The sequence below is a fragment of the Phlebotomus papatasi genome, chromosome 1, assembly GCF_024763615.1.
Source record: "Phlebotomus papatasi isolate M1 chromosome 1, Ppap_2.1, whole genome shotgun sequence".
Classification (NCBI taxonomy): domain Eukaryota; kingdom Metazoa; phylum Arthropoda; class Insecta; order Diptera; family Psychodidae; genus Phlebotomus; species Phlebotomus papatasi.
Genome location: NC_077222.1, coordinates 98,804,855 through 98,828,849, shown reverse-complemented (window position 1 = coordinate 98,828,849; position 23,995 = coordinate 98,804,855). Strand labels below are relative to the sequence as shown.

The 23,995-nt window shown below is 34.9% G+C and overlaps 2 protein-coding genes across 2 annotated transcripts; both read right to left on the bottom strand.

Moving 5' to 3' along the window:
- Positions 1 to 2,666: 2,666 nt before the first annotated feature.
- Positions 2,667 to 14,473, bottom strand: LOC129810008 (uncharacterized). The gene is made up of 5 exons (XM_055860190.1): positions 13,963 to 14,473; positions 13,787 to 13,899; positions 13,523 to 13,709; positions 8,824 to 9,662; positions 2,667 to 3,944 (listed from the first exon to the last, which is right to left on the bottom strand). Exons 1-5 carry the CDS (start codon positions 13,985 to 13,987, stop codon positions 2,955 to 2,957), a joined length of 2,154 nt encoding a protein of 717 aa, XP_055716165.1. The 5' UTR covers positions 13,988 to 14,473; the 3' UTR covers positions 2,667 to 2,954.
- A 7,012-nt stretch (positions 14,474 to 21,485) lies between these two features.
- On the bottom strand, positions 21,486 to 22,647 carry LOC129810006 (omega-amidase NIT2-like). The gene is made up of 3 exons (XM_055860189.1): positions 22,556 to 22,647; positions 21,760 to 22,497; positions 21,486 to 21,697 (listed from the first exon to the last, which is right to left on the bottom strand). The coding sequence occupies exons 1-3, from the start codon at positions 22,569 to 22,571 to the stop codon at positions 21,603 to 21,605; spliced, it is 849 nt and encodes a 282-aa protein (XP_055716164.1). The 5' UTR covers positions 22,572 to 22,647; the 3' UTR covers positions 21,486 to 21,602.
- Positions 22,648 to 23,995: the final 1,348 nt, after the last annotated feature.

Below are 23,995 nucleotides of genomic sequence, written 5' to 3'. Positions count from 1 at the left end.
TATAAGGACGAACAATTTCTATTTTGCTCCCTCCGGGGACAACTTTTCTCAACATAATCATCAGTTTTCATATGATTTCTGAGAGAAATGATGTCTTTCTGTTCGTTCGTCTGATCTATCCGATCGTTACCAGACCTAGAGGTCAAATGGTTAAAGATAGAGACTTGGAAGCTTCAGGAACCCTCCATAAGACGACTCAAGGAACATTATTTTGTTGCTTATTTCACTGCAGCCCTCTTCTTCTCCTCCAAATAGGCGGACATCTCGTCCGTATGCCGGAAAATCATTTCTAATAACGTTTTTTTTTCAAGGTCAGAAGTTAAAAAAGCTCTAGAGAGCGTATTTCCCTACTGAATGGAGTCATAATTAGACTCATTGGAAAAGTCTTGGAATTTCTGACAAGACTGAACCGGTTTCAATCAGTTAAGAATCCACTAAAAGAATATTGAAAAAACGGTAATAAATCGATATCTATTTCTTCCCCGAAAACAATTGTTTTCCTTCACTGAGAAAAAAAGGGTGCGATTAACTTTTTTTCCTCGTAACTTTAACACTTTTTAAGTGTAAAAATATATAAACATTTTTTAATGTTAATTTTAAACCTTTTTAAGTGTAAAATTAACATGAAAAAGGGTAACTTTAACCCCTAATACACCAAAAAAGCATAATATTTACACCGATTTCGGATCAATAATGCAGGGTAAAATTAACATTTCTGGAATGTTATTTTAACTTTTTCGGACTTCTCTCAGTGTTCCTCAGCTTTTTTGTGCTATCTCTTAAGTGGTTTATAAGTCACTTGCCAACCAGTAAATGGTAAATAATGAGGCAGTCCTTTTGAGGTGTATATTCCATGCTAAAAGTTCTAGCATTTCGCAAACATGAGACACCTTGACACCTTTTTTAACTGCTCGAACTCCACGAGACAGCCGTATTCACAATCCAATTTTTTTGCAATTTCTCACTATCCTGGCTACCAAACGGTAAGGGATATTGACTTCCAGTTTTCGGTGACCCCTCCCCCCACACCGTAAGTCAACATTCTATTGTGAACTTACTCAAATCATCTCCCACCCCTTTCTATCTAATCCAAAAACATGATTTTTGACTTATCTGAAAATCGTAGAGATAAATGGGCCGACGAAGGTTGACACTCTTATTTTAAGACAGAATATCCTTACTACGGTGAGCACAATTTAATTGGTAAATTGTGTGTTTTATTTTACTACTCGAACTCAAAGAGAGAGCAGTTATGTAATCGTCTTTGTTTTCAACTTTTCACTGTTCTGGAGCTTAAACGGTAAGAGATATCGACTTCCGGTCTTCGATGATCCCCAATAAAAAACAACAATATCTCTAGACGTTTTTCTCCTCCCCCCACCCCCTCAACATTCCCTAAAAACAATGTTTTTTTTCATTTTTTCTCAAAATTGGCCCAAGCTTTTCAATGATTTTTGGATATATATTTAGTCCAGGCGAACATTTCGTCCAAACATACCTATGACCGGAAAATTCGCTATTTTGAATTATCATTGCTCGCTTTTGTTTAACTCGTCAGATTAAACGTTCGAACTTCCAACGGATTTTTAGGTAAGTTTTCTTTAATATACCTTCGAATCGGTAAAAGAAAAACCTCAACCGGAGAGAACTCTGAAAAAGGGATACTAAACGAGAGGATTCTGTCCTAAAATAAAAGTCTGAAAATCGGCCCTGGCGATTTTGTTCATTTTCGGATGTGTTTTGTAATTAGTCCAGCTGAACATTAATCCATTGGATACCTTTCACCGGTTAAACCGTTATCTTGGATAATTCAAGCTTAAACTCCAACTACTTTAGAGGGTCTAATTTTCAACGGATTTGGTTCAATTTAGATTTTTTTTTCGAAGGTATTGACGTTCCGAATCCTGCATCGATCACAATAGATGTTGGATCGGTAAAGTAACGGTAATAGCTCTATTTTAGAAATACTTTTCTTCGTAATTTTTTTAAATCTTTTGACCCATATAAAATTCAAATGGTAAGAGATATCGACTTCTGATCTTCGCTGACCCTCCTAAATTAACATAATCTCCAAACCATATAACATACATAAAAGTTCGTAAAATGTGTTCTCCTTTCACAAACATTGTTTATAACATGAGCACTTTATGAGCATTTTTTGTTCTTTTACAAACATTTGTTTGTACAATTTTGTTTATCTGACAAAACTTTACGAACAAATGACAAACTTTTACTAATATTTTTCTGTGTTTACGAACTTTTACGAACAAATATTTGTAAAAGAACAAAAAATGCTCGTCACGTGCTCGTGTTACGAACAAAGTTTGTGGAAAAGTACAAACATTGACGAACTTTTTGTGGGTTAAAGGATTTACGAACATTACGTAAGTTCCCAGTGAAAATTCATAAACATTTACGAACAAACAATAAAGGCCTAGAATAATCGATTAGAAATCCATTTAATAAATTTCCTTTACCAATTTTTTTTAAAATAATTTAAATCCTGTAAATAATGTTTAGGAAAAATCAACAAATAAAATGTCAATTAATTAAATAATAAATAAGAATCATTCTATTAAATTATCCAATTAATTAATTCAATAAAAACCCTAAAGGATCAAAAAGGAACATACAAAAATAAAAAAGAATTTTCAAAGTCAATTTACTGACACAAATGCAAAGTTTTCCAATCATTTACAAACCAAGCTATGAAAATAAAATATTTAAGTCCAATTAAATTATTCGAAAAACTAAATAATTCAGAAAATCATCAATGAACACTGATTCCGATTAAAGCATATTGATAGGGTTTTTAAAAAGAGTAATTAAACATAAATACTGAATTATGCTTTGACTGTAATAACTTTTAATGAAGCCATCAATAGAATAGTGAGCTGAAATGCATTATAAACTACTTTCAATTGCAAATTGTACCAATTCAAATAAATGCCTTTTCAATTGAAAACAAAATAAAATAGACAATTGTGAAAGTTGCAAAAATGAGAATAATAGAAATTTACCTGATATTTGGACATGAATTTCAGGTAATCAACAGGTCCTCTTGTTGCACAAGTTGTAATCAAAAGTCCCTCATAGACTGATGCAATGCTACTCCTCTGACTCTCCGTCCTTCCTCCTTCAGTCTCCTTCCCACTTTTCTCACTCACTTTACCAACGTCCGTTCCATTAGCCTTCTCTTCTGCATTCTCACTCTGCGGATGTAAATCCAAATTGCTGGCCAGTTTAATGCTTACAACTTCCTCATCCGAGAGCATCACCATGTCCGGAATGTGGCAGTCCGAATCAACGACAGATCCACAACTTGCAGCTGAGAATCGTCTGAACCAATCCTCTTTCTCCCGATCACAACGTGCAAACAGGAGCAGTCTGACGTCATCTCCACTGGGAGCAGCCTCCCTCATCCCCAAATCCCCCTGCTCATTCATCTGCGCTACGGAATCCACATTGAAGTTCATTATGGTGCTCCCGAGATCATTGTAAGCATTCTCACTAACTACCTTCACAGTCTTCTCCTCCCCACTTTCAGCCCCGCCGCCCACATGATTTAGCCCCAAGTCCCGATCACTAAATGCCTCCCCTGATTCCCTCACTTCACCACCACTAACACAATTCTCCAAACTCTGTTCCACCTTGGACTGAGATATGGTCAACTGAATGGGATACTTCCGACTGAAGTACCTCTTCCGGGCCAATCCTTTGGGACACATCTCAATTCGGCATCCCAGGAGATTGTAGAATCGATGCTTGATGAATGTTATGGAATTCTTATCGATGGGTACTTCGTTCCACATGGACTTCTTGGGCACACGATCAGCCACATTGGACACCCGAAGGGTCGATCCATCGAGCTTCACGTAAACACTTCTGGTCATGGAAATGTGATAGTTGGCAGGATCGTAGTTATTAATCTCATTCATCCAACCCTGAATGCAAAATTTAAAAAAAAAAGAAAAGTTTTTTTTGCCTCATTACCCTATAGGGGAAGGAGACGTTGTTTCAGACATAGCCTGTCCTTTAAAAATATTATTTAAAAAAAACAATAACCGAAGGAAAATAGTTGGACTCCAATTTGAAAATATTTCATAAACATTGAGCAAACATGTATTAAAAATATCTTCAGCTGACTGAACTGCCTTACCCTACCCTAATTATATGTAAATTAATTTTCTAAAAAGAAAATTAAATAAAAAAGGTAGGGGCCATTTTCATCTTGAATAAATCCACAAATGTGAGTATTAGGGGAATGTTGGCATGGTTCGCACAGAGTGAACCTTCAAACAACGCAAATTTTCTCTTTATTTGCAAAGAGCTAGTTCGTCATTTCTTAGCCATAAGATAGATAATTATTAAGCTCATGAAACGGGATGAGAAATGGTAAGTCAGCTCTTTGCAAACAAGAAGAAAATTCGCATCGTTTGAAGGTTCACTCTGTGCGAACCATGCCTAAATTCCCCTATTATTGTTTTTTGCTGTTCGAACTTCCGGTCTTCGCCGATCCTCCCCCCTCTCCACTATAAGTTTTATCTAGGACAGTCTTTTTACTTTTTTCTCCTACGATTTCTTCCATTTTCAAATATGTTTTAGAGAAAGTTAAGGCGAATATTTCGTCCTTAGTTAGACACCCGTGTTCGAAAACTATTTCGATATCGAATTTTCGAAGATTAAAGTTTTACCACTTTGGAGGGCCTATTTTTCAACCAATTTATTTGAATTTGATTTGTTTTTTTTTTTTAAATCTTGAAATATCCAATCCGGATGTATCGAATTTAATCCGTAATGAATCGGTAATGTACCTGTAAATGATATACCTTTTTCGAATTTACTTTTTTTATTTCTCCGTGTACTTCTTACTTATAATAAAACATTCTAAAATGTGCTTTTCTTAAGCATTTTTTACTGCTCGAATTCTACGGAGAGCTGGGATTCTCTGTCATCTCTTTTTACTGAATGATCGGCTAACTAACTGACCAAAATTGTTTTCCCTTTATGAAACCATTTGCGATAATGAAACCTTGACCACTAAAAAATCATCAATCAAAACTAATAGGAAAATTATACTTTCAACATCCTAGCGACTTTATATAGTGAGTGCCTAGGCCCTAGGGGTATTTAAGTAATCGCAACACTCCTCTCAAACCTTCGCAAATCACCCTTGGGTCTCCTAAAGGTTCTTATACCCTTGCAAGGTATAAAACCCAAGTAATTAGCTTTAGGTATAAACTTTTACACTTAAATCTATACTTCGGGAGAACAATGAATATGGAACTGCCTATACAATCATTCATCGTAGAGATATTTTTATTAATTTTATTTTAAATTGTTCTAAAGTTTTGTCGTTCATGTCCATTTACCGAATATCGTCTTCTGTGATGAAAAATATGTTCCAATTGAGCAATTCGTGAACAAAAGATATTGTTACGAAATGAACTTTGAACGACCTTTACAGAGAGAGAGGAAGAGACTAAGAACTGGGTCAGCAACAATGACGAGTCATAGATTCCATTGCAGACTCTAACATTTATCACTCCATCTCAAATAGGGGTTTGTGCAAGGACGATTGTGCGAGGAGTGTCTGAAAGAGCACGAAATCATCTTCCGTAGGGGCTAGGACGGCAGATCTTCCCTTCCGTTACATGTGAGCATGAGCAATCTTTTCATAGGCTTCCAGATGACTTGCAACCACAGAGGCCATAACAATGGGGCGGCGTTCAACGCGATGGATTATAGCGCTCTGTGTGCTAACAGAACATTTGCACAAAGATGGAACGTTTAATGGCCACGCAGAACGCATAGCGGTCTCCGTTGAGTAATATCCGCTGGCAGTCCTCAACAAACAACTCGGAGACTTTCCTGCCGAGCGTTTATTGAAAGAGACTCAACGAGAAAGGGCCCAGTATGAGTCAAATAGAAGGCCTAGTCGTAGCTACTCGTTTTTCCGGAAATGGACCTGGTGACTAGCGGTCGTCCAAAAGGAAGAAAGCCAGGGAGTTATTGAGTCAGTCAGGTACGAAAGCACGCTACCGAATGCTACAAGACCAATTTCTATTTGACGAGATTCTACTCATCAAGTTCCCGATGTAATCAAAGAGATTTACTGTTTACTGTTGTTTGAAAATGAGGGATTTAAGAAGCTTGATAGTCATGTATGGGCATCTCAAACTTCACTTTTGAGAGAAAGATACCGCAATACTGGGAGCAATTGCAATCGTCGGCTATTGCCGCGCTTCACAATGCTTTAATAACCAGGGACTCAAGAAGGGAAAAATAAGAATATGAGATCGATATTAAGAACATATTGCTAAAGGCAATAAACTTGTTCCCACGAAGCTGGAGGAACCCGCTTAATGAGCAGCTATTGCCGATTTGAATATTAATTCACACCGGCAATGGCCCATTCAGACTGACCTAATTGAGCATGAGTTGTTTATTCCTCACTCAACTTGTTGTTTCGCCTTACTGCGCCTGGTTGTCACTCGCTAATATATCGGTTGCTCGCATGAATTTTATTCTTAAGCATAAATGGCTTATTTTCTTGCCTTTTTTAGATTTCCGCCAGAAATTTTAAGTAGCGTGTGTTTGGAAGTTTTGGGAGAATTTCGCGTCACAAAAAATATAATCACAGTGAAAGATCAGTCGAAAAATTGGACATGCGAATAACCAGCGGAAGTCAAGAACCACCATTTTTATGGTTGAGTCTTCCATTCCGTAATGGCAGATTATTGCATTCCACTATGTTTTTGAACCATGGCGTCAAAATTAATACCAATTTATATCGGGAAATTCCCTTGGAAGAAGCTCTGAAGCCGTGGGTATCCAAATATTTCAAACAGAGGGAGTGTACATTCCAATGTGACGCACCAATCGCCGAATACAGCTCTTCTTGACTATTCCATATGGGACATCTTTTGCTTAAAGTTAACAACTCTAAATGTATGGAAATTCTATTTGAAGCTGAAGTTAAGGAATGTTAATACAGTAATTTCGATTTTCGAATTCCAGCGAACAAAAACAGTTTATCGCCTACGTATTTCCTATTTAAATAACTGGTTTTTGCTATGAGCGTGCCAGTTGTGAGTTGATAAAATTTTGTATTTAAAATAAAATATTCATATTGACTGATAGAAAAATGGCATATGAGTGAAATGTAGACCAGAATGCCCTCTATAGTTTTGCTGAAGAACTAGGTAGTCCTTTTTTCTAGAGTTGGTAAATTTAAAGAAATTTCATGAATTTCCGTCTAAAGCAGGTGGCGATTGCTGTGAAATTTCTGAAATTTTATCATCTCTACTTATTTCTCAAAAGTGAAATCTGTTTGCTGTTTACCTTTGAATTCGCTATTTTTTATCGAAACTAAACAGTGGAAAGTTCCCAGATAGATCATAGAGGTTTCTATTAGAGTTTTCTTCTCTCGCAAAATATGGTAACTTCCTAGGAAATTCCAATGAAATTCCTGGAGAAATTTCTATGGGTAATTTTTATTTTCGTTTTCTAGGATTTTCCACCTAAATTTCGATATTTATCTGAAATCTCCTACGATTTCAGCCACGGGAATTAGGGTGAAATCTCTGGAGAAATTACCCTGCTGAATTGTCGACATTTTCCAAAGAGATCCCTTTGAATTCCCTTTGAGAATTTCCCTTAAAAATTCTCTCGGATAATTTGACTGGCTCCCAGTCTGCACTCAAGAGGAAATTTCATGAGGAAGTTTCTACCGGCATTCTTTGAGTTTAAAAGGGAAATTTCCTCCTAGTGATTGGGAAAATTCTCTAATTTTTCTGAGTTGGTCACCAGTGACACTCACAAAAAAAAATCGACCATGTTCTCCGAATTATTTTTGAGTCACTGGACCATCATTTTGTGAGAAGTGTCACGAAAATATCGTGAGAAATGTCACAAAAATGGACATGGAGAATCACACTTAAGTGATAAATTTCGGTATTTTCTCATTTTTAGCACTTCTCACGTTCTTACAAAGTTACAGAATTTACCCCCTGGGGAATTCCTCCATATATTCCGAGGAAAAATCTATAAATTTTCCAGACCATTCTCGAAAATTTCCCAGGGAAATCGAGGGGAAAATTCCCCCCGGAAAGGGAAAATTCCTTTCGGAGATATGTGAAAATTCCGTGACGAATATAAGAAGAATCCTAGGAGAAATTTTGTGAAAGTTAAGAATATACTTCGGGCGAGATGGTTTTCTAATGGAAAAGTTCATATAGATTATAGAAGAGTTCTTAGGTATTTCTTTGAGAAAAGTCCCCTAGCTTTTCCGACACCTGACATTTTCAAATTGGGAAAATTTTCCAAGTTTTCCTCATTATTCCATGTTTCCAGGATTTTTTCAGGGAGAGCCGCAGGGAGCTTTATCTTCCAGAGTAGAGAAGATTCTCTAGGATTTATTTTTGTAGGGAAGTGGTGATAGTTCTTCTGGATTTTGCTATGAAATGTTGCAGATTATTTTTTTATCTTATTAATTTCAATCTAAACATTTTTTACGCTTTCTTGTCTTATGAAAAATCTTTACCAAAAAATTATCGCGAAAGTGAAAGATAAATTAATACAAACATTGTTGAGCTAATATTCAATTTGTGTACATGTCCAGAGAATTAAATGGCCCCCCTAATGAATCACCGCAGCGCGGCAGAAGCCACATAATTCCGTCGTTGTGAAAATTTATGCAGAATTTCAAAGTGAAAATGTATGAGTGCCTTTGGGGAGGAGTGGACAAAGAATTATGTGATTCACAGCGTGCATTCTGCTAATCGAAATGTCTTATGATGACAACCAAGTGCGAATACTCACCGTGTACGTTTTGAGAGATTTATGCTCCTCAACAGCCGGCACTTGACATATTGGCATGGCATCAAAGTCAGGAATGGCAAATTCTCCCCTCTCGGGTCCGCCACTCTTGCCCATGGACACACTCACGAGCTCCACGACAATCTCATAGAGCGTCGTGAGGAAGAGCATGGCAAACAGGCACGCCAGGACGCCTTGCATGAATGGCGGAATCGGCGCCAAGATGCACAAGATCAGCAGGCCACAGCCTACTGCCACATTGCGCTGAAAGTAGAAATGTGAAAGAAGGGTTCTCAAGAAGTCTCCATTTGTTGCTTTTGGCTCATCTCTCATTGGCACTGTTTTCGACTGGGATTCTGTATTCACGAAATTCTCCTCGGGAGTCATTGCTACCGATGGATTCGGTGGGATTTCCACTGATTTCACCATCTCAGTCTGTTCCGTGGGCAAAATCATGTCTTCCATCATTTCCACTCCAGACTCTATCTCAACCGGAGCCTTTTCCACCTTCACTGTCGTCGCCTCTGGCTTTGGGCGACGTCTCAGAAACGAAAGTGAATCATCACCCCGTTTGACCTTATTGAACTTTGCCATCAAACTCTTTTTCACCGGTTTGCCCACCGGAACTGGTGATCGCTTTCCGGATGCTCTGACGGAATCAGTGTCAAGGTTGAGAATGTCCGAATCAATGTCATTATCGCTGTCGGAATCATTGGTTTTATTTGCAATCTGCTTTCCTAAATCACTGGATGTTTGAGCTTCGCAAAACTCTTCACTCACGGAACTGTTGACGGTCATTGAGTCTAAATCCGACTCTAAATCATCAACAGCGTCACTTGAAACTGTGTAAAGTGGGAAAAAAATTGTACATAAACCTTGCACCATATAGAATTTGATTTGGTGATAACGTTTTTGAGTATAAACACTGCTGAAAAGAAATATAGGGACAGTGATTTCTTTTCGAATTCCAGATGAAAATTTTTAGTTAAAATTTGAGTAATTCTTTCTAAAGGGGTGGCAAAACGTCCCAGGCTTTGCAAAATTATCAAACTCGTGACTTAGGTGCTATCTCTCAAAAGTACTTTAGCATCATTTACCGTTCACCGCTTCTCAACCGATTTAAACCGATTTGTAAATCTCTCAAAAGATCTCACAAAATAATTTTAAGAGAAATAAAATTGATTTTCCCACAAAAATTACTTATCGGTTCATAACCGGTTCACAACCGATTTGAATGATTCACTCAAAACAGTACCCAAAATAACTTCGGACTAATATAATTGAATTTCGAAAAAAATTAGTTATCGGTTATGAACCGGTTCATTACCGGTTCAAAACTCATTCAGTTTTGTCGGAAATTCCAAGATCTTTCCAACTAGCCCAAATACGACCCCATTCGTCTGATAAATAAGCTCTCTAGTGTCTCTTTAACCTTTGACCTTGAAAACTCGTTATTAGGAATGATTCAACGGTATTTTCAAATATGGTCAATTGTCCGCCTGAGAGATCCCTAAAACAGACCTGAACTCGGTTAAAGTCGTGTAATATCCGAAATGTTGTATTGATAATTCTAATAGAAATTCCAGATAGTCGTGCTGGTAACACTAATCCCGCTTTTCGCTTATTTAAAAGACATACAGTAGAGTTCCTCAAATTTGAACATTTGGGGGGTATAGATGACATTTTTCACTCCTCAAATTTGAACGATATTTTCAAAAATGTTACGGAATTCATTTGAAATGCACTTTCCCTTAATTAAGACAATTAAATTTAGAGAATATACAGTAGAGTCTCGCTATAGGCCATCGCTCTATAGTTCACAATTTATCGACCGTTGATTTCAAAACACTGATTTTAAGTCAGGTTATGTTTTTTAGTATGCGACATGCATAATTATTTTAATATTTTTGGCAAACTTTATTAAGTAGTTGTGATAATTGTGATCCACAATGAAGAGAGCAAGGACAAGTACCACAATCGCAAAGAAAGTGGAAGCCGTCGAGCAATTTCAATACTAAAAGTCGTTGATAATTTAAAAAAATGATATGGACTATAGTGCGACCCAAGTGTCAAATCTGGAACCAAATATGGACTATAGCGAGACTCTACTGTATCAATGTAATTTATTGTGAAATAAATGGAATTTGTTGCGGAAGTTAATATAACACGATAATATTAAGGAAACACCAGAGAAAAATGGTTCTAGTTCAGACTCTACGCAAAACTTTCTTCACACAACTTCAAATTTTACATTTTGAACTCAACCGTCATTCAAATTTGAGGAGTTCAAATCTGAGGAACTCGACTGCAATAGAATGAAAAATTCACATAAAAAGAAATTATCTTCTTGATATTTTTGTCGGAAGACGGGTAGCTCTTCGCTACACACCCTTTTACTTTTGAATCTTGGAGAAATACAAAGAAATTTAATGCAAATATGACTTCAAATGGAAAGTTTCTAAAATCGCGCGCAATTCAACTGTAAGAAAAAGATTGAAACACAAATAACTCACTTGACAAACGTCTGACGGCGCTGCGGTGACAAAAAATCTATAAAAATGCGACAAAATATTCTTTTTTCTCTAATTTATGCTTATTAGCAGGTTGTGTACCTTCTTGTAATACGTACTTTTGCATTCCTTATTAACCCAAATAGTGTTGTACAAAAAGATTTTTCTCAAACCTATCCTGAATTTTGAGACAGCTCAAAAGAATATGAGTCTTCCAGATGAAAATTTTGTCCCAATGTTTTTGTTGTAATATCGACAAGTATTTACAATTAACCCAAATAGCTGTATTGAACCAAATTATAAGAAGGATTTTCTTGTAAAAATTACTTAATTCTAAGGAATGAAGCATTTTTAACATTAAATTCTCTACGTGAATTTTCGCGGCACTTCGAAATCAGTTACCAAGAATGAGCCCCGAAATGAGTAAAATCATTAAAATAATTTATAAAAATTGTAATAACCTAAACCTAAAAGATTGTGTTCCTAAAAAAGAATTTATTGTTCCTGAAGTTCAGTATTTTCAAATATTTTTTCGTATAAAATCAGCTAAATCATTTCAATTTAAATCAGCTAAATCGCCCAGTAATTTTTGGCGGCAAAATGCTAAAATCTTCCTAGATATAGATATAGAGTTAGATATCTAGAATTTGAATCATGACAGAAATAATATTTTTTCGTATTTCCGGAAGCAGGAGTCATTATGTCAAATATTTCTTTCCTGAATTCTCTCTGGATTTCATTGTTTATTTTAACCCATTCAGTCAATGTACCAGAAATACTTGAGATAAAATGTTCATATTTTGGGATTAGTTTCCTGCAGATGAATAGATGATTTTTTTTGAAAAGAAAAAAATAGCTATTATGGGGGCGCGGGAAGCCTATGTCAAACACACTTTTTAACTGTCAGTGAATTTAAATTATGTGCATTTCATTACAAATTCTATTGCTTTAGCTAGACTTACTATCCCAGAAAACAAATTGGCAACTAGAATTCAAATCAGGAAAGAGAAAAGAGGCCAATTTTAACAAATTCGACGGGATCTCGAATTTTTCGTCGAAGTAAGAAAACAATAACAAAATGTATTTTCTTCTCCGTCTGATTTTTTTTTTTCAAGTTATTGAAGAACTAAAGTTACTAAAAGTCCATACCCGACAGTAATTCGGATAAATTTCCCAGGAATAAATCATCTAAAATCACTCAATTTGCGTATGATGTATAATACCATGGTAAGGAATGGGTTAAGACTTTTAACCTCTTGGTAAATTATCTGCTTGAAATTATATTCATATGCACACAACTCTTTGTTATCCGGCACTTCGATATCCATGTGACAGCTACCAAATACTGACGGTTGATGTATTCAAACCGTTTTTTACGAAACATGCAGTTTGTTCAGAGTGAATTAATGTGTTATTTTCATTTAATCAAAGTTATTGATGCTAATAACCATAAAAAAAATAAAACATAAACACATCATGAAGAAAATCCTCTTGTTCTTCGACGGACTAAAAATTCCCACAACACAAAATATAAAAACCGTTGACTAGATTCACAAAACCTTTTTGTCATTTTGCCCCCACGTCTGCCGGATAACAAAGAGCTGAGTGTCATACTCTTCGATGTTCTCTATACACGTTTACCAAAAAAAACATCTCGACTGAAGTATATCCTTAAGTGAAAATTAATTGATACGGATTTCTTGGAGAATTTCTATTGAATTCTGGGGATGTTCTAAAAGATTTCCCATTTTTTCTGTGCAAAATTTTACTACTTTCACAAAAGTATTCGATGTTCTATATGAATTTTAGGCAATGAAAACATCTCGACCGAAGTATATCCTTATGTGAAATGAGCGTTTTGTATTGCTTTCAAAAACTTACTAGAAGATTTCGGGGGTTTTGGGGTTTAAATTTTACAGATTTCAGATTTTTTGAATAAGTCCTGAATTTTTTGGCAAAAAAAAATCCATATATTAGTAAATAATTCTAATATTTCGGGAAAATATTTAAAATTGTTTTCGTCGGTTTGTTTAATGTGTAATTACATAAGAAGCAGTATGCCTTACTTAATATAGCAGTTCTATTTAAATGTTTTTATTTATTCAATTGTTATTTTTAAAGTGGGCAAATATTTCTTTCCAGCAGTGTAAATCAGGGTGACTCAGCGAGGGATTAAAAAGAATTAAACTTACTTTTAGGTGGGATTTCCTGTTTGGGTGCTTTTATATCTTCCATGGCCTGGGTGACCTTGCCTTTGATCAGTTTCCAGGTGGTACCTTCCGAGGACGACAGGATCCCAGCTCCATCGGGACTTCCTGAGCGCTTGCGAGTGAAGAAGCCACCCTGCAGAAACTCTCGGCGCCAGCTATTTTCGTCCGTCTGGCAATCACAAGAAAACAAAACACGCAATTTCGCAACGTAATTTCACCACAAAGGTGTTTTTGTTGATCACTCACATTCTGGGGACTCCCCGAGAGACTGTCCCCTGGCTTCAGGAATTCAGAGATGCTCTCCTCATTGGCATTGAAGCGAATTGTCAGCGGAATGCTGCTTCCGGATGCCCTTGAATCTGCCAAATATCCCAATTAGTTCATCCCAAATCTGCCTTCGCAGAAGACAAAGGAGTTCTTACTCTTGGGTGTTTTCAGTGGATCCATCTTGCAAATATCATGAGCAAGGGCCACCCGGAAAGAAAAACCATTTGTCGAGGGGAAAACCCACAAAAAACTGTCCCCAACTACTCAACTAACTACTTGAACACTAAAAAGTAAGCTAACACCGTAGAAACAATCAACTATTCAACTATTTCTTCAATCAGCAGAACTTGGAATATGTTTTTGTTGGGAAATACTTTTCTCCATCTGCTAACACAAATGCCAGGGCAACAGCTGATTAGGCCCACCTGATATATTGGTTGTTTATCATAAAGGTTTTATGATCCAAACTTTGATTGCTGAGCACTTTGAATAGAAAATCATTGATGTTTCACAATGTCAATTACTTAAACTAAAGACTGAGAACTTGAATAATCAAATTCTTCTTTAAAAAGTGTGAAAGTTCCTAAATTTCCGTGATAAAATTGAAACAAATTTATTCAGAAAACACGATCACTGCAATATCTGTGACTTTTGTAATTGCACAACAAAAGATGACAGTCATCAATTGTGCCAACTTCTGCAAGCAAAAGTTTTGGGACAGTTTTTATGAATTCCCCTGGAACTCGTCTAATTCAAAATTGTTTAGAATTTTATGTACCCAACGGTTTTAAATAATTTTTATCATTATTACTGCAAAAAGTTCTTTTTGACTAAAATAAGAACTTTTTGTTTGATATAATTATAAAATTAAACCATTTAAAATAATAAATATTTGTATTCTCAAAGTAAATGAAGCCAAAATCACGTTAAAATGCCTAAGGCCAATAAAATCGACGTCCAAGAACAATTATTTTACTTTAGTAAAATTTATTTGGTCAATAAAAAAATATTTAATTTAATCAGTGAATCGAAAATTCCAAAAGATGAAAAAAAATTATAAGCTATTTATTTGCTTTTAGCCAAAATTTACAAAATATTTTCACTCCTTTTATCGTTCTAAATTCAGTTCAGTAAGGGCGTTGTTCTGTAACACTATGAGAATGTCATATGACAAATTCTAATCTTTTTTATTATTAATTTTTAAAAACTAATCAAAAATTCATCTCGTATTAGTTAATGAAAGCAGAGCTGCTTTCACTAGCTATTCGATGGATTCGATGTTCACTGGACTTTTGTCCTACTTTCGAATTTACCACGAAAATTTGTCATATGACATTGTCATAATGTTACAGTATTCCACTCCAGGTTGTTCAGATCAAACTTGATTTATACTTAGCAAAACCCCGAAAAACTATCTATTATTTCAGGCCCTTCAGGCACATGGAAAAAATAAATGAATTATATTTCTGTGGGGGCAATGCGGATTAATACTTTATTTAAATGGGGAATGGACCGGCTTGTGAACAATTAACTGGGGTGGGCCCCAGACTGTACGCGAGGAGCTATCCCTAAACACGTCTGCACTGCACGACGGTCCGCCAAGAAGAGAGAGAGTTCTCCCTTTCTCTACTTGCATGCCTATTCATTACTAATAGTCCTATAAGATACTCGCTTGACAGTCTTCTTCACCACCCTCAGAGGTTCTGGTCCTGGGAAGGAGACTATTGTCTCGAAAAGAGTGGGAATTTTGCCAAAGCAGAGCCTTTATTGCTTATGGCGGGTTTTATTGCTTCTACATTTCTTATTCTTTATTATGTGTAATTTTACACTTCTTAGTTAGTTAAGTCTTTACCATTTAGCCTTTCATCTCCGAAGAAGAGGAAGAAGACCTTTAATTTTCTTAAAAATCTTTGAGGAAAATTTGAAGTTAACTCTTCGCGTCACACTTTTATTTAGCAGATGAATTCATGTAAAATTGAGTTTTTCCTAATGCTTTATGATCAAATATAATAGTTCAGAGAGGAAAAAAAAATTCATTTCGTGAAAACTCGGAAAAACCCCGGGTCATATATGACCCTATTGTCCTCAAGGGTAGTGTACATACCATTTTCAAAATCTATATCACGGGCTTTCTAACTCTTTCCGGACCACAAGATATCCAGCAAACGAATTTCAGTAAAACTCACTTTATTGTAACTCTTAATGGTCAAATATGATACTTTTGTAGAGAAAGAATTTTCTCCGCCCCTGGGAAATTGGAAAACTCATGAGAAGTCTCGTCCCCAAAAGAACGAAAAGGATACAAATCTCAATTTTCTCAAAGCCAATATTATCGATTTTGTAAACTATTTGTGCGTGTCAAAGGACTCCTGTACGATGTTGATAACTAAAACAAGGTGAATTATTGACCAGTATCTTGTGGGATGTCCAGGAAGTGCTAAAAAAGACACCCAGCTCCTGCTTGTGAACAGATTCCTCATAATATTTTACACATAACAATTTAAAACACATTTCTTTCAACACGATGTTATTGCAGACACATTAAGCTTTCTCAAAAGCATAAAAGACACTTCCTGGACAATCAAAATTCACCAAAATCAGGAAGAATAGGAAAAACTGAATTTATGTAATCTGTAATTGTTAGTTATCATACTTATTGGCCCCGAGAGGTTTTTCCTTATTCTGTTCTAGAAATTTCAAAAAAGTCACAATGTCTGTAAGGAAGCAGAAAATCGAAAATTCACGATTTTTGACCAAAAATATCTTAGCTCAGGAGTTAATTGGGATCCTGCAAAAAATATCCTAGATTTGGAGATCCTTATAGTTTGTACTTATTTAGAAGAATTGGATTTTTATCGATTCTAGATAGTCTAATAAAATTATTGTATCCATGGGTACCCAGTGTCCCAAAGGAGACGAAAGAGTTAAGGACAGTTTGGTACCATCAGGAAAATTTTGCAAATTATCAAGAAATTATCAAGATGATAGTCGCTTAGTGAAATGGCCATTGGGTTGCATCACATAGCGGATAATTCCTTTCCAATCCCACCAAATACACAGCAAAATCTTTTTGGCCGTTAATCCGGGCTTTGCGATCATTTGGGCTGACTCATCACGCTTCGACCATGATTTTATCCAACTGTTGTTCTCGTATGTGATAGACTTTTCATCGTCAGTCACCATCCGCTTTATTAAAAGGCTTCAGAACTTTTTACTTGACTTAATAGGGGAAAGTACTCTCCCTTTGAACGTTCATGCCTTCGAATAATGTGAATTTTCTTTTATTTTTCCTAAAGACACACAATTATCACAAATTTATCAATAATTGATGTTAAGCTAACTAATATTTAATAAAAAAGCGTAAATCTCTTAGGAAAAATAAAAGAAAATTCACATTATTCGAAGGCATGAACGTTCGAAGGGAGAGTACTTTCCCTTATGTATTATTTCGATTGTGCCAGTTTCCAAAACAAAAATAAAAAATAAAAAAACATAAAGAGTAGAATTCCTTTTTTTAATTTCGACGAACAAATCATGTTTTAAAAAATATTAATAAGAAATTCTTTTAAGTTCTAAGCTCCTTAAACTCCAGGATTTTTAAAAAGTATCTTTAGTAATATGGATAAAAGAATGAAAAAATAAAATTCTGAGATTTAGCTCATTTACCTCATTTCAACAAATATTTTTTATAACGAAAATATTTACAAGAAAAACGAAAAAAAGAAAATTCTTTAATTTCTATTAAACATATTAAATTAGAACGGAAATAATTTACTTGTTATATAAAAAATCATTGTAATTGAAAATTTTATTCAGATGTGAAATTTTAAAAGAAATATGCAAAAATTCCTATGTGTAATATTAAATTAAAAAAATAATAGCATAAAGTTTTTAAAAAATATCCTTTGATATGTGCTGTTCTTTCTAATAAATTTCGATAAGTTTATTAAAGAATAAAATACTCAATTGAATTATTGGTTGTGGTAAACAATTTTATTAAATAATCTCTATAATCAACATATTTACACTCAAAAAAATCCACGGTTAAATGGGTATGTAAAACAGGGTTTGTCTATCAAACTGATGCCAAACCCTGTTTCAACCTAAACGTGGCAAGGTTTGACGTACAAGTATTTTTTAAATCCTGTTTCAACCAAACCCTGAAAAGGTAGAAAGTCAAATCCTGTTATGGATATTGATTTACCTTGCCGTCAGTAAACCTTGGCAGGAATGAAGACCAATCCTTGTCACGATTATATTTTAAACCCTGTTTTCGTCAAACCCTGGCAAGAGTAAACTATAATCCTTGTCAGGGGTATATTTTAAAACCTTTTTCTCAGTAAACCTTGGCAAGAATGAAGACCAATCCTCGGCATGTTTATACCTTAAATCCTGTTTCGTCAAACCCTGGAAGGAGTATGGCTTAACCCGTAACACGGGTTACACTCAACCCTTGTTTCCATCAACCCCTGGCAAGCGGAAAAACAACACTTGTCATGAGTTTATTCAAATCTCGCCTCTTTCAACCCCTGGATGACTATTTTTAACCCTTGTTAAGATTAAAATCAAATTTACTTGGAAAATAATTAAATAAAACTAGAAATTCTTATTATAATATTTTGCATCACTAAGGAAATAAAAAGTAACGGCTAGAATAAAAAGTTTATACTTTAGTCGTTATTTTCTTATTATCTCAGTGAAGAAAAATATTATAAAAGGAATTTCTAAGCCTTATTTAATTGTTTTACACGTAAATTTGACTTAAATTCTAACAAAGATTGAAAAATGATTTCCAAGAAGTTTACTTAAGTGAGATTTGAATTTCTCATATACATACATCAGTGTAGAAGTATAAAAAAATTATAATTAGGTTAAGTAAACATTTAGAATTTATTACAATAAAATAGTACTTGTTTCTCTAACAATATATCATTATAATTCCTTATTTTAATATTAAATAATTACAATTTAACACAAATATAAGAATTTATAACTCCTAGTTATTTCATTACTTTAAACTTTATTATATTATTATTTTTTAAGGTATCGTAAAAATATCTGTTATATAAAGCTTTTTTAAACAATATTGGCAAAAACTAGGGAGTAAATTTTACAACAGCATGAGAAAAGTTATTTTCAAAACAATTAAGCAAAAACTTAGGAAAATCCATCAAGAAAAATTGACAGTATTTGTTTACCTATATATTCTTTTTCAATATTTAATCTTATCTCAATGAAAAATAAGTAAATATATCTAGATTATCTTAACAGCATTATGGCGTCTACACACTAGTAGAATTTTTTTTAAATGCCTTTTTTAAAAACTTCTGACGTTTCTACCTACAAGGATATGGGAAATTTGCTTTAAAAAGGCATTTTTAAAAAAATATATACATATTCTTTGATAACAAAGTACAACATGTGAAGAATATTTTCTCATCTCAAAGCTTGAAGCCAGTGAGAAACTTTAGGATAGAGCCTTTACAAATTTATTTAAAGCCAATTGAGAAGCATCAACTTTAAAGCTCTTTTAAAAATCTCAATTTGTGAGATTTATATGCAAAATTTTTCGAAAACTAATGCATCAATTTCATCGAAAATTTGCATACTTCTAGAGTTGATTGTTTAAAACTTAAACAAGGATTTGTTTTTTTTCCTTGATCATACCTTATTTTGCACGGCGAAATGTAGTGTAAAATACGCAATTTTTTCTTATAAAAAATGCTATTGAAAACAAATTTCATGTTTTTAAACTTTCGTTGAAATATAACTTTTACTCAATTGCTAATAGCAAATATTTAGTTTTCTGATTTCAGAGAAAAATTATGTGAGTTATGTCTCCGAAAATCATTTTAAAAGATCAGCCTCTTAAAATTTGTAAATGAAAATTTTAGAAAATATTGTTCTAATGTTGTACTTTTATGTTTCAGAGTTGGATTTGAAGAAATATTCTTTATTATATTTAAAAAAAATTAAAGAGGGCATATTTTTTGGTTTCTGAAACCTACGTAATTCCTGAAATTAATCAATCCTGCTTCAGCCTGCACCACTTCAAAGGATGTGTAAGCAGGACGGTGGCAATTATTTTATGCTGGCGTGCTTCTGCTCTCTCCTCTTGAAATTTTAGGTAGAATTTCCATGTTTCAGTATGATCCTCTCGTTCGAACTTCTGCAAATCTGGAGTTCCGACATCTAAGAAAAAATGGTAACATAAACTAAAATTACAAAATTTATCTTAACCGTTTAGACATGTAGATAGATAGATAGATGTTTATTCATTAGCAATAAATGAGACTAAATCCCGTGGAAAATAGAAAACGTATAAAACGGTTAACTCGAGATTAAAAAAAGAAGTTAAAACGTAATCTTGACACAGTTTAAAATTCAAAAGTCTTTAGAATATTTTGTGGTGAACAGCATTTCACAGTTTTTTCACTAAAATTACGAGAAATTTTATCGATTTTTTTTTAGAAAATAAAGATAAAGATAAGAAAATAATAATTTTTAAAATTTCGTGAAAATCCCGTTAAAAATACAGAAAACGCCGCACTTTAACTTTGGATGCGCACACTTTGCACCAATACTAACCGTGGCAAGGATGAAAATCAACCCTTGAGAGATTAAAATACTTAAGGTTAACTCAAGGTTAAAACAGGGGTAAAATCCTAATCTTGACACGGTTTAAAATTTAGGCGTACGGAAAATCCTCAGTGAACAGCATTTTCACGCTTTTTCCACTAAAATCTTCAAGAATTTCACCGATATTTTTTATGGAAATTAATTTCTCACTGTTTATTTAGGCATTGATGGTGGAAAATTGGGATAAATTCTGTGAAAACTTGAGGAAACGCCGCACAATGGCTTTAGACGCGCACACATTGCACCAATACTAACCGTGGCAAGGATGAAAATCAACCCTTGAGAGATTAAAACACGGTTAACTCAAGGTTAAAACAGGGGTAAAATCCTAATCTTGACAGGGTTTAAAATTTAGGCGTGCGGATAATCCTCAGTGAACAGAATTTTCACGCTTTTTCCACTAAAATCTTCAAGAATTTCACCGAGATTTTTTTAGAAAATATATTGCTCACCATTTATTTACACATTTACGGTAAAATTGACACTAAATTCAGTGAAAATCTCATGAAAAAGAAAGAAAACTCCGCACTTTGATTCTTGACGCGCACGTTTGGTTACAAACTTGAAAAGAAAATTAAGCACCACTTACCACAGAACTTTTCACAATTTACTCTTCTTGTCGCTGATATGTCCCTGGGTGGTCACTGTGGGGGCTCATATTGAGCCCCAATCCCAGAAATGTCAACGCGAATGCCTCCATTCTTTGAGGCACACTGAACACTAAACACCATTTTTCTCTTACTGATTCCACTTGACAAGTTTACACGAGAAACCCTTAAATGCATTAAGAATCTCGCCATGATAGAAATTTAAAACCATTCAAACCTTGCGCAAGATTTAAACCGATGTGTTAAGGTTAATAGTGAAATCCTTCACTAAAAAAAGGAGTTAAAATTGCTGAAACAGGGTTAACTCATGTTTACAGTTTAAAACCTTTTTAAAATTAAACCGTGGCTAACCCTGTTTATAGTCGATTTTAAACCTTGCCTCAAATAAGCTCTTTTTTGAGTGTATCATTTTATAAATCAATTAAAACAGATTAATATCAAACCGATAACTGGCCTGATAAAAAGCATTATTAAGCAAACTGTTAGGAAATCAATGCACTGTTTCTTTTCTGGTTCAGTTCAAGCTTATTGCAGTACAGCTAATCGCCCTATTCCACTGATTTGAGGACCAGCTCAAACATATCCGGTCTGCGCATCTCAAATGATTTGATCTCATTCCGTGCTTTGTCCACCAGAGAGAAATCTAGAAAGAATAAAAGATAAATCAGCAAAATATTTAAAGATTCCCCTCAAGAATCAACTTACCAAGATCAACGTAGATAATTTCTTCGTCTTCTTTGGCTGATTTGATGACCTTTCCATAAGGATCGACAATCATTGAATGTCCATGAGATACGTAACCAGCATCCACGTTTCGAGCTGGTGAGATCATGGTTACGAAGCTTTGCGAATCGACTGCCCTGGCTCGCAGATACAGCTCCCAGTACATATCTCCGTACTTTACAGGGAATGCCGATGGGATTATCATGATATTGCATCCTCTTTCACGATATTTCATCCACATCTCTGGGAATTGAATGTCGAAGCAGATGCCAAAGCCAATGCACGCTGGCTCAACTTTCGCGATTGTGAGGAATTCTCCTGGAGTCAGAACTGAGGATTCCTTGAATGTTATCACTTCTGGTACATTAACATCGAACAAATGAACTTTCCTGTGCTTGACTACAAGGCTCCCACGAGGGGACCAGAAAGTGCAAGTATTGTAGAGTTTCTCCTCGTCAATTTCAGGAATTGACCCTCCAACAATGTGAATATTCAGCTCCTGAGCTAAATTTGCAAGGAAGTTACTGGTGATGCCTTCAGGAATGGGCTCAGCGTAAGTGCGGAAGAGTTTAGTGTCGTAGGGAGCATTGAAAAATTCCGGAAGGCAAACAATATGAGGATTGTATTTAGCCACAGCCTCACGGATTAATTCTCCAGCATGATGCAGATTCTGCATCTTATCCGCTGTGCTGTACATCTGGATAAGAGCCAGGCCCATATCTTAAAAAAAATACAGCTTTTAAAATTAATCTAAAACAGAAATTACAGAAATACCAACTTTTTGAGGAATCCATATTAAAGGTGCAGTTGGATAGTCTTTCTTGCCCAGAAGCTCACTTCAAACTAAATTTCTCCACTCAATTATTTTGCCAATCTCATTAACGGGATGCTTTATATACGGTTATTCTTATCATTGTTATTACTTGAATTTATGTGAGATATTTTGTATACAAAAATGCAATTTAATTGCTAATTAAACTTTTTTGATAAGATTATTATGCTCAGTTTGTTCTTACATAATCCGACAAACACATAAATAAGAATTCTTCTGCATATGCTATGATTCATGATTAATATTTTTTTTTATAATAAAAATATCAAATGCGATCCCAAAAAAGCCCGTTGAAAATTTGAATCGGGTAGATTTTTGAATCTTGTCTAAAGTAGGCGAAAACAGGCGAAATTCGACAAAATTTTTTTTACACGAAAGCAGCAGGCGCCATACTTTTTTCTTGGCTTTTAGTCGTCCACAGCTTTCCATCAATTGCACAATTTCGCAGAAAAATGACCAAGAAACTGTTTGTGAGTGAGTTTTATTGATAACATCAAGTCCTTAGAGCTATTAAAAGTGATATAAAGGTGAATTCATTGAAGAATAGACAGAATTTTGTAGTGTATTGATCGATAGAGAACCGAAGACCTCCTTCAAGTTCCGGATTAGCAGGAACCTCGCAGCCATTTTTCTTGATAAGCAGCATCGTTCAAGGTAAGACGACAAATATTTCTTCTGCAAATCCCAAGGATATTCCGTTTACGAAGACAGTTTACTAAATCTGACCTGAAATGGAAAAAGGGCTGTTTCTTCCGGATCCGGGAACTCTTATACACTGTTAAAAAAAAAGCCGGAAATTTTTCCCCTGAAAAGGCGGTGTCAGGAAAAATTTTAGAGTCAAATTCAGCCCATAGGGGAACACGGGGCTACAATAGACAGGGATGTTCTAGTTCTAATTTGTTTTAGAGCAGAGTAATTTAAAACAGACTATTCCCTGGGGAGGTTGTATCCGGCTCCCAGGTTGAACAAGAAAAATATCAGGATACTCATCATGAATTAGATTAAATTGTTTAAAATCAGGAATCCATTATCTAGGCTTAACCCTTTAAACGTCTAAACTGAAGTCTAATTTTTACAGCGGTCAAAGTTGACCGCTGCACTCAGGCATCTGTAGGGTAAAATGTCCTAATTCAAAACCATTTCCAGATGCTTCAACTTTGACAGAAGACTCAACACATTCCTCTCGTTCAGTAATAACCTTCTCGATTTAACACTTGGAAGGACCCTAGTGGCAGCCGCTGCCAATTTAATTTTCAATTTTATTCTTTATAGTGAAGAATATATTATTTCGCCTGGAGACCCGATTGAATGCGTGCAGAATTTATCTGGCTATTTTTTCGTTATAAAATTTTTAATAAAAATTAAATATTAATGTAAATATATTGC

What these genes read in the sequence shown, in the direction of transcription:
- LOC129810008 (XM_055860190.1), bottom strand. Translation starts at nt 13,987, where the DNA reads ATGGATCCACTGAAAACACCCAAGA. An exon ending in TCCACTGAAAACACCCAAGA is followed by an intron (nt 13,900 to 13,962) that starts GTAAGAACTCCT and finishes GATATTTGGCAG; the next exon opens with ATTCAAGGGCATCCGGAAGC. An exon ending in ACAGGAAATCCCACCTAAAA is followed by an intron (nt 9,663 to 13,522) that starts GTAAGTTTAATT and finishes CACTTTACACAG; the next exon opens with TTTCAAGTGACGCTGTTGAT.
- LOC129810006 (XM_055860189.1), bottom strand. An exon ending in AATTATCTACGTTGATCTTG is followed by an intron (nt 21,698 to 21,759) that starts GTAAGTTGATTC and finishes TATTCTTTCTAG; the next exon opens with ATTTCTCTCTGGTGGACAAA.